Raw genomic sequence first — 11,047 nt, 5'->3', positions numbered from 1 at the left:
CTGAATATAGCGTAGTAATGCTTTCGCATTAATAAAGAAATATTCTTGGGCATCAGTCTTCAGCTGATTCGAGTAATTTCATATCGCTGATGAGAGAGATTGGCGGCGCAGCAATATGAAATCTGTCCAATTCACAAGTAATGTTCTGTAATTATCTGTTATTCAATATCTTCACTGTGAAGTACAATGCTGAATGACTTGTTTAATTCTTAGATACTCAGTGTAAACATCAGTTGTCTGCACGTCATAAGTTAATTCTCAGAGACAATATATAAGTTACGCAAAAAAGCGAAATTAACATGTCTGTGTATAGCTTAATACAGAAGAATTCCGAATCGATTCTTTTACGTTATTCTAAAATATGCCGAATAAGTTCAATCACACGAGCCACAGCACTGATAATCTTCAAGTGCTCAATAATACTATACGGCACTAACAAATTTGTGATCCACATGCACTTTAGCCCAGCCGAATCAGAGAATATATACTTTTTCTATAAAACTACAGTTCCATTGACTCCCGATGAAGTGCATGTAGCGAACGAGTTACAGTCACGCGACCTTGCACGCTGGAGCCGTGTGAGCGCATTTGAACGCCGCCGCAAACTCGGGCATGTTCAGCAGTGGCAGCAGGCAGGAGACTTGCGCTGGCACCGTCATCGCCGACTTGAAGTCGTCAGGCGGCGGAAGCTCGAACTGCGGTCTGCAGGAAAGCAGGCACATGCGCCGGAAAAAGGTCCTCTGCGCCTCTAGCCAGAAGCTGTTCCAGTTGGAGGCCATCCGTTTGGCTGCGTACGAGGCGCTCAGGGCGTCGTACGCGGTGCGCACTCCCTGCAGCCAATAGTAGTACTCGGGCGCTTCCTTGTCGCGTGCCCTCCCTACGCTCACGTTCATCGCCCCGCGCGCCAGGGCATCTACGCACTGGTCGTACCGCAGGAAGGCCACCTGCGCCAGAGCGAGATGCCTAGTCTAAGCATCGACATCACCAGTCTGATCAGCCGTGAAACTTAAAATGCGCTGTTGTGCCCGCACAATCTGCAGTACATAGCGTTTTGCGTGCGACAACGTCGTCCTGTTTCGCGTCTTTCCGAGTCTGGTTAGCAATGTTTTCATAGTAGCGGCGTTTACATGGCCCCGACAGGAGCGGGTTGAGTTGAATTGTCAGGTCGAAAACAGGTTGCCGTGTTCATGTAAGCCCCGTCGAGTCGGGTCGAGAAGACGGGCCGAGTCCACTCAGCTCCCGCGCAGGGGGTGGGTTGACTAGACTCCACCCAGCTGCAGGAAGCATGTAAACGCTGTCGGGTTGTGTCGGGGCACAGTGGGAGAGGATGCGCGAGATGCGCGAAATGCGCGAGGGAAAAGACCAGAATCGTGCGCCGTCTGCTAGTTCTTAGCCTCAACGCGAGGTGCTGCCTAATTGCCGCTTGTCCAAAGCCGGTTCTGCGCTCGTTGGATTTGGTTCATGTAAACCCGGTAGGGTAGAGTCCACTCAACTCAACTCCCCAACTCGACCCTCCGCTCTCGAGTTCAAGTAAACAGGGCTGGTGTGACTGCGTGCGTGGTGCGTAGCTTCCGATTAGCCGCTCATACGAGCATATGAAAGGTCGCCTGAAACAACGCTCTGAAGAACTACGCCGTGAACACAGGCTCAGCACGAGGATGACTTATGGGGGAGAAGGAGGAGGATGAAGAGGAAGAAGAAGAAGAAAACAACAAACGTTACTGAAATGTCAATGGTTGAAGCGTATGTTAGCCTCGACTGCGAGATTCCGAAGAGCAGGCTAGCTGTCTGCTTACGTGCAGAAGCAACTGCGCCTTCGCGAATGTGAGCTCGCGAAGCCATATCCGCCAGATATGGAAGACAGGCCAGCTGTGATAGACCACCATGGAGTTGTAGCCTGTATTCAGTCATCACACAATCGCGCTGTGGCCGAAACTCAAACAGGCAACGGATATTAGAATACGTAAACTTAGACGTTTCCGAGCTTAGAAACTTTTAGCCGGCCAGCTAACACTGCACTGAAGTTACCAGGCTTTTTGTCGGCAGGCTGGGTATTTTGTCTCAGACCTACAAGGCTTAGATCTTCCGGTCCTATTTATAAAACTTTCAAAAGTAGAAAACAATCTAAGGAGCTCCCACACTCATGAATTTTTCTCCTTGGAAGCAGCAGCACAGCATGATAAACAATTTTACACACGAGCCGATACTTATGTTGCAATCACGGCTGGAACAACAATACTGATGCCCCTCTGTATCTTTTAAAACCTAGAAATGTTACTAGATGTCCCGCCGCATCCGCGCTGAAATGTTAAAATAAAGTATCCGCCTTTCGCTCTCGGAAGCGACAGCCGTTCGCTCTACTCAGAATAGTATCGAAACCCATGTACGTGCCTCACCTGCTCTCGTGTCGTCCATAAAGTTGGCAAGCTGCTTTTAACTGCGGCTCGCAGTAGTTCTCGAGCCGTTACAATTCCCAAGGTGCCCAGGGCAAATTCGATCGGCACATCTTCTGGATAGAGGATCGGCTCTCGCCGCACAGCCTCGGGCAACCTGAGCGAATGAGAGGTCTTGTCGAATACGACTCGAGTCTCGAAAAAAAAGAAGTCGTCGCCTGATTGTTCCTCGGCACTGACGCGCACTAGAGGTGGGTCTTCCAACATGCCCCTCTGGCGCGCTTCTCTCAGATCCATGAACAGCCATGGAAAGAGGCTTAGCGCCGAAGATGCGACGACTTTGGGCCCGTTGCCGTCTTTTCCGACGCTTGCGTTCACGGTAGTCGCTGGCGAAATTCGAAGATCGACGCTCAGAAGTTCGCGCTTGGCATTTCGCCTTATAAGGTCACTCATCCACGTCGAGCTGTCGGCGTCAAGCAGCACAGTAGCCAGAATGCGACTGAAAACCGCCCTTGCTGCTTTCCTATGTGCACCCAAGAAAGCCGTTGCCATTAGGTCTCTGGAACCACTCAGCGCACTCCAAGTAGCACTCAGGCATGTCTTCACTGCGCCTTCTGGACCTTGAGCGCTATGGCGGCGCAGATAGTCAAAGCGCATCGCCTCCATTAGCACCTGGACATAAATGTACGCCACGCCGTGGTCTTCGTGGCTACCAACGTAGTTCATAACCTGCGTAATGGCATCCGCGTTGTCAACAACTATTCGAGAGCTACCCCCGAGACGATGTTTGGCAGGAAGGGCACCGTTTAAGGCTTCCAGCCATTCCTGACTGCTGATTCCTTTGCAGAGCGACTCGAAAATAGAGATGTTATAGTGCTGCTCATCATTCTGCGCTGCCAGCCAAGTGTGGGCGTGTTGGTCCTTCCGCACGATTTCGGAGGCGTCCAGGAAGAGCTTTTGGCCCCGATGCTTACCCGAGAACATCGCAGTGGTGGCGGTCAACAGGTTCTTCAGGTAGACAAGAAGCTCGCTTGTCGAGTTCCCACAGCATTTCAGGGCGAGGGAACGACCTCGTCCGAAGCGCAGCCTGACGATGTTGTGCGAAACCCGTATCAGCCGGATGTCCAGGACCGTCTGCACGCCACGCAGCAACGACAGATCAACCATGCGCCTCACGACATCGGGAAAAGTTGAGAGAGTGAGCATGTCCTGGTATCGGCGGAAAGGTCGAAGCATGTCGGACAACTGTAGCCCATGCGCACCGAGAAACCGGTGGCACAGCTGGTAGAACTGCGCTAGGCCGAAGAAACGAGACGACACGCGGTGAGGCTCGTTCACATCGTTTAGGGTACTATTGAGATCGTGCAACAAGCTCCGCGCTGCTGCTTCCAAGTATCCGACGTCGGCTCGTCGGAGCCAACGGCGGCAAACATGACCGTAGAAATCGCGGCATGGGTCGATGGACACGTCGATTAGTCGCTCCAGGTCCGACATAGCACGCTTGCAGCTGAGTGAGGAGCAAGTATCCAAGCGGGGCGCTGGAACTTGGCGCATGGCGAAGAAGAGCAGCGCACCACCGGCTGAGACCAGCGAGCCCAGGAAAGCGACCACGCACAGCGCTGTCGCCTGCTTGCGGTGCTCGGTGAGAGACGCAGTCAGACGGGACAGCTCGTGAATGCTGGTGCCTCCAACTGCGACACATAATGTGCATGAGACAGTTTTTGAGTCTCTGTAGCTAGCCGTTTCTCTTTCCGAAACGGTAGTACAGCAAACGGAATATACAATGGGCACAATTATTTGCCCTTGGTTCATTGTAATCTATGTGCGATACATATTCTTTAGGTATTAGGTATACCCGCGAATTTTAATAGCTAGATTCCCACCCCGCCTCTGGGTAGCACGCAGTAGTTCTGCTGAGCATCTTCTTTCCACAAAGCTTCCGGGAGGGCTTACGAAAGTATTTGCTACGTAGCATCAGCAACATACAGGGCGAATCTGATTAGCGAGTTTTGCATCGATGGGCTCGCGGTGCAGCCGCATTGTAACGGCGACATCGTCAAAATCGGTTGGCAATATTTCCTAGACCAATTCGCCAACAAGGCCTGCAGGCGCCAATATTACGTACTCTTAATAAAAGCATCAAGCGGCGTCAAGCGCTGCCAACCCTTCTTAGCCTTGTTGTCGGTGCCAGGTAGCTTGGCGCTAATTTCGTGAAAACTGCCATATTACCAAACAGTAAGTTGCAATCTTCTGTCGTGTACGACACAAAGTGGTATAACTATCCGAGGCTCTAATCCACGGACTTCAAGGGGATACATTTATGACGTACACGTCGAGGGCTTAGATGACGGAGCGAGCATGTACACGTCAGTGTGCTTCTCTTGCTCCTGTCGTTGCTCCTGTCACTGAGGTTGAAGGCACGGCGGCCTATTCGACGTCTCATAACACATTGTGGCGCTACTTTAGCACGTAATGTAATCGAGCATTAGAAATAGTAAACAACTAGAGGGGCAGCATAATGGCAGGCGGGCGCATGCTGCTGGGAACTTGACAGGATAAGCTAAGCTGGCTCAAGACAGGGTATTTGGAGGTAAGGACGAGGGGACCTTTTTTCGAGCAGTGGACTTTGCTGGGCTGATTATATGATAGTCCACGTATCGTTATCCACAAAATATTCGAGGTGTGCGGCAAAATAGCTTCGGAGCTCTCCAGACGAAGCTTTATACTTTTGTTATTCTTTGATTTAGTTCAAAACTATCGTTAATATTTTAAGCAAGAGGAACATATCATTCCATTACTTTGTCCACAAGAAAGCTATATACACGCAAACAGCTACAGCCTCATTCCAAACCCGGATGTATAACGAACAAATGGCGAGTACTCACATCGAACAGAAGACTTGCGTCGGGTCGCTTCAGTGCGAACTTTATCCGAAACCTGTGCAGTAAAATTTAGAAAGAAATTAAACACTGGAAGGTATAAGGCTAGGCATGGGCCATCAGCTTCAACTAGACTATGACAACAAAGGGGCAAAATATTAAGGGCCGGAAAGGATATAGCGGCACAATCATGAACGCTTTCAGGCAACGCTCTTAGGACATTAGAAGCGAAAATGAGCGGCTATAAAATACATACCTCTCTCATGGCACATGCCATATCTCGCTTAGGAGCTCGAGTTCGCCTTCAAGCTGAGAGCATAGATATAAAAGCATAAGCACAAAGGATCGGCGAGAGTACCTCCATATTTACAGTTGTCGCCGTCATAGAGTTTCTTACTCTTACCTAGAGGGAAAGCTGTGCTGCCATCTATGGGCGTTTACATGGAGTTTCCAGACGGCCAGTTCAGCCACCATGGGCGCTCAAAGCATCATGGGCCGGTGAGCTACCGAGTGCAGAACTACAACTTTTGGCCAAAACTAATGCAAAGATAAACGTTCTACCGTAAATAATGTCCTAAGATTGATTATTGTGTCTATAAATTGCAAAAAGAGAGAGAAACAGAATGCCAGTGTGAGATTTATCCAGTATAAGCGATGGCTGTTTCTCCTATTGGCTTAGTTTTGAGCAGCACAAATACCAATATTTAGCACTTAATAGGCACACTTTGAAATAAAAAATTTTTTGAAAACATTTATGGTTGTGCAATCACTTAAGGAAGTTTTTAATGGCATTTCGGGAAACAGAAACCATTTATTTGCAACGTCTGCTTTGGCGCCTTCGCTACTATGGCTTTCGTGGTCTATGTACGCACCTTCAGATGATGATGATAACGAAAAAGAAACATTGCAGTAACGCCACTCCACGTACCCGAGAAAAACCGACTGTCCCGCAACAAGTAACACACCGGCCCATGATTCTTAGCGCGCCTATGGTGGCTGAAGTGCAGCGCCCTCAGCTTTCCCTCTAGTTAGTGTAAGGAACTCTATGGTCGCCGTAATCGTGGAGACAAAATGCTTAATAAGTCATAGAAGCGAAAGCAGTTTTCTGTTTTGCCTTTCGCTCCCCTAATGGCAGCAACATAATTCAGCGGAACACACTGTGATCCATACCGTTCACTATTTATCCCCGAAAAAGCGGTAATAAGGGGTTAGTGCTTAACTGAATGATTGATAACTTTCAGCTTTGTAAATACACTTGTAATGTAAATCGTAAATCGCATTGATTGCTCATAGGTTTAATATTATATAGTTTGGGACAGCCCTAAGACGGTTTTATGGCTCAGCACCACTTTTGATCAACAAGGTTAAACCAATATCAAGTTAAACAATCTAAGAAAAGATGGATATACTTTCGTTACCCGCATGTGAAAAATAAACAGGAGGAAAATACGGAAGCGAAGAAACATTGCCGCGAATCGTTTCCCGCTTCCTGGTACCAGCATCTCCTGCCTGTATAAACGGCCTGGTCCCTTCATATGCCCTAAAATATGGATTGCTTGTGCTGTAAGGTAATACTTGAGGATAGGGTTGTGCGAATAAGGCTTGGAGTGGGCACAGAATTGCATTTTGCAACTTATTCCAATAAAGTCGATATTATTTTCAGGCATCTGTGCAGGCCTATTGATTACACGCTCATTGCCAAATATGCGGCGTTTTTCAGCTTGTAAGTGTACTCTCCTATCACCACTGAATGTGTTCGTTGAGGTCTCCGACCCTTCGTGGCAGGACCATAACAGGATTCACGATTGTGGTACGCAGTTTCAAGCTTTGTTTATGACAGCAAAAGCTGCTTTTGCTCCTCAAAAGACCCAATGCAGCCAATGGCTGGACAGCCCATAGGGGTCCCCTTGACTTGCTAGCGCTACAACGCCGGATGCTTCCAACTACCGCTAAGGCACAGGACATGGTGACATTATTTCCACCCTTACAAGGGTCATCCTGACCATTTCCACATATTCAATGCCTACTGCCCTTTGGACCAGCTACTAATCTATTTCACCTCTTCCAGCTAAGGGTGAGTTCCCCACAACTCCGGCTTCGAGGCATCGAGCCCCCCTGTCATTCGCATAATTACTACGATTACTGGCCCTTTGAAAAGGCTACTAGTCTCTTTTGCATATGCCCGCCAAGGGTGAGTTCTCAGAACTCCGGCTTCGAGACATCTAGTTTGCCGGAATTGGAGAAAATAAGAGTGCAACGGCTGGGTGGTATACGCTTGTGGCTTTATAGCTGTCTTTTGAGACCCGAGTCGCACGAGCCCAGACCGTTACCTCATGTGCCAACGGACAACGTGGAGTGTTATATGCACTCGCTTAAAAAGCCGCAAAAATGCACTGAGAGCACGCAACTTCTACCGAATTGGATCCCTGTAAACCCACCCTGACCATTGGCGTTGGTACTGGAAGAGAAAAGGCAGCTGTAAGTGCCTCCATGACTGCAGAAGCAGTGAGGTACCGCGGAGAGACACCGGGTGCATTCACAGCCGGTGTGATAACCCTGTGTTATGGCTTTAAGTGAAATGCAGGAGCTTTTCAGCACACTCGACAATTCCAATCTGTAGAAAAAATGTGAACATTTCTAACAAAACAGGGATCACAAGGTGATTGGTCATGCACCTGAGATAGAAGAAATCGAGGAGGGAAAACTGCAGTAATGCATTTGGTCGTTGCCGTCACCACTCCACTCGACGGGAGAGAGAGCGACGCCAAGGCAGCTCACCTCGAGCGATGTCGCAGCAGCTGTTTTCAGCGCCGCTTCCTGCGAGGGTGACCAGATGCAGACACTCTTGGACTGCTCTTCCTGTGTAGATGTCGCTGCGTTAGCCGTTTTTTTGAGTGAGGACCGTCGTATCAAAGGAGAGGTGGCTGCAGAGACAGGCCTTGGCTTATTGCGTTCAGCAGGCCCTTGATTGCTGCTAGCGACTGCGAAGTCGGACGCCGGCGGATACTTGGCGAGGACGTTGGTAGGGCTCTCGCTAGTGGCTCCGCTCTTGGTGTCGCCTGTCCTATGCAATGGGCGCTTGACGCCATTTCTACGCAGGGACGGGCTGCATGCCTTGTTGTCACTTGCTTCAACCGAAGGGGAAGCAACTGATATTGCGGTCGAGTGGGCTGAAATCAAGAATGCTTAGTTTGTACGCCTTTGCAGCAGTAATCAGCGGACGACCTAGACAATGGAAGTGGGCAATATCACCAGCCGATACTAAAGCGGCGAGCATGAAAGAGCGTAATCTGGCTGATTAATGGTTTTAACGCACAGAGCGACTTAGCTCTGAGGTGCCGCCGTAGTGGAGAACTCCGAATGATTTTTAGTCCTTGGGACTTTTTACCTAAATTGCGACGCTTAGTTTTTACATTCCAAATTGGTCTGTGTTTGACATTGAAGGGTGAGTCTCAAGGCGAGGTTTGCTTTGGCTGTACGCTTCACCTCACCAATCAATCACCTGTCCGGTGCAGGCGCACTAAAGATATACGAAAGTCCAACTAGCTCCCTTTAACGTCCTCATTTCCGTGACATTGACGAAACAGAGCAAAATAAATGACATCCTGAAATTAGAACGGCTTGCTGCACACTACCAGCCCATAAAAACGAAGTGAAAAGCGCTCGTCATATTGCTTCAGCGTCTTATCCGTCGCACTGTTTCCCCATAAGGGTGTTGCATTGCTAACTCTATCCGGTCTGTTTCTCTTAGTAACGTGTATATATGTGACACCGCAGTAACATAACTGTGTACTAAACTTTTCACAGCTCACCTTCCACGTCCTCGGCACTACCGGCCCCACTGGAGATGGGCGAATTGACTGTAGGTGACTGCCCTTGGGTGGATCGCCTAGCCGGTCGTTCTGGCGGATGCTTCTTGCGCGCAGCCCTGTTGTGGATGGTCCCTATGCGGGCCATGGGGGACGCAGCTCGTGACGAGCGTCCGGATGCAGATTTCTTCCTCGGAGAATGCCCCGCAGTCACCTCTTTGGCGATCTCTTTGCCAGCCTCCATGAAATGAAGCGCTGAAGATACGCTGGATTTCTTGCGGGACAAAATTAATCGTTAAGGACGTTGCAGCTGCTCCGGAATAAATAGTGAAGATTCTGCACGCAGCACAAGATTGCACGCACAGTCGGCTCAGCTTCTTCTACCTCGATTCTCGGATTTGGGCGATCGAGCGTAGGCGTCTTTTAACTGCTGTGAAATCAAAAAAATAATTCGAAGAATTAAAACATAAGGGCGATTTTTGTGTTGCTAAATGTATGTACGAGTTATATTAGTTAATAAATTTTGTTCGTAATCTTATGCGGGTAAAAATTCTGAAATGGTTTGCAGGCTACGAAAAGGTCTGTATGAGCGTGATCTCTCACGACGACAATGGCACCTGTGGTGCGAGCAGTTCTCCACACAGTCATCGAATGCTCATATTTGGCGAACTTTCCATGCCATGGAGTACGGTTGTCGTCGTCCTGATGCAGCGGCCACAGATGCTTTGCAGCAAACTTGTCTCCGAATGATTTCGCAAGACAAGCAGCGCGCAAATTTTCCCCCAAGTACGACGTGTTGCCTGCACCAGTTACAAGAACTTACTTGTGGGGCATGCCAACCCATGTCGATAAGCTGCCATCTGCTTCCGACACCGGGGGAATCGCGAGCCCATTCTCCATGCCCGAATTGCTTGCAGCTATAGATGAAGCCAACCGAAAGACAGCGCCCGGTCCGGACTCCATTACGTACGAGGTTTACAAGAACCTCAGTGGTGATGCACTTCCTCAACTCCTTGACACCATTAACAAGGTATGGCTAGACGGCGATGTACCAGACAGCTGGAAATCGGATATTGTGATCCCTATTCCAAAGCCGGGGAAAGCACCAACAGACCTAAGCAACTTTCGACCTATTTCCTTAACGGCAACAATTTGCAAGCTTGCTGAGAAAATGCTCGCCACACGAATCTCGTGGTGGCTTGAACATCACGGTTTCTACCACCCGGCTCAGATTGGCTTTCGACCATCTATAGGCACAGTAGACGGATTGGCTGTCTTGGCGTCCTCAGTATTATCATTAACACGCAGCCACAATGTACGCACTGTCCTCGCCATGGATGTAGAAAAGGCTTACGATAATATCAGTCATGCTGCCATTCTCAATTCAATTGACATGCTCCATTTACCACTTAGAGTACGCAATTTTGTAAAATCTTTCCTTGAAAGTAGACAATTTGCAATACGCCTCAGTAGCGAGGCCATATGATCATTTGTCCCTCTTCGCGGCGTACCCCAGGGATCTGTGTTTTCACCAACATTATTTAATATTGCGTTTATCTCACTTGCATGACCGTTACATGAAATTTCTGATGTTAAATTCTTAATATACGCTGATGACATCACGGTGTGGAGCACACACAACGACCTACTGACTCAATCATCGGCCCTGCAATCAGCTTTAGATATTACGTGCACATATGCATCTTCCATTGGCCTTGAACTTTCCGCCAGTAAAACTACGTTCATATCAGTCGCCAACCGCTGGGGCCGCCGTAAACTATCGGCAACACCTATTCGTCTACATTTATCCGGAACCCCACTTCAGGAAAGTTCAACAGTAAAAATATTGGGCTTAACAATTCATGAGTCAGGAACTGGAACTACATGGCTGTCTGGCGCTAAAAAACAGGCGTTACAGACACTGGGTCTGATTAGACGCATTGCTTCAAAAATGGACGGCGCTCGC

General features: G+C 48.9%; 1 protein-coding gene across 1 annotated transcript; it reads right to left on the bottom strand.

The window, feature by feature from the left end:
* Positions 1-551: 551 nt before the first annotated feature.
* Positions 552-9,229, bottom strand: LOC146199384 (uncharacterized). Its single transcript, XM_084592118.1, has 5 exons — positions 9,085-9,229; positions 8,051-8,145; positions 5,279-5,330; positions 2,397-4,084; positions 552-944 (listed from the first exon to the last, which is right to left on the bottom strand). The coding sequence occupies exons 1-5, from the start codon at positions 9,227-9,229 to the stop codon at positions 552-554; spliced, it is 2,373 nt and encodes a 790-aa protein (XP_084448244.1).
* Between the last annotated feature and the right edge of the window lie 1,818 nt (positions 9,230-11,047).

Source organism: Amblyomma maculatum, chromosome 2, assembly GCF_055883805.1.
Source record: "Amblyomma maculatum isolate TAMU_Amacu chromosome 2, ASM5588380v1, whole genome shotgun sequence".
Taxonomy (NCBI): Eukaryota; Metazoa; Arthropoda; class Arachnida; order Ixodida; family Ixodidae; genus Amblyomma; species Amblyomma maculatum.
Note: the sequence above shows the minus strand (reverse complement) of the source record. Positions and strands in the feature narration are given on the sequence as shown.

What these genes read in the sequence shown, in the direction of transcription:
- LOC146199384 (XM_084592118.1), bottom strand. Translation starts at nt 9,229, where the DNA reads ATGGCCCGCATAGGGACCATCCACAACAGGGCTGCGCGCAAGAAGCAT. An exon ending in ACGCAAGTCTTCTGTTCGAT is followed by an intron (nt 4,085 to 5,278) that starts GTGAGTACTCGC and finishes TATGTGTCGCAG; the next exon opens with TTGGAGGCACCAGCATTCAC. An exon ending in TATGGACGACACGAGAGCAG is followed by an intron (nt 945 to 2,396) that starts GTGAGGCACGTA and finishes GCTCTGGCGCAG; the next exon opens with GTGGCCTTCCTGCGGTACGA.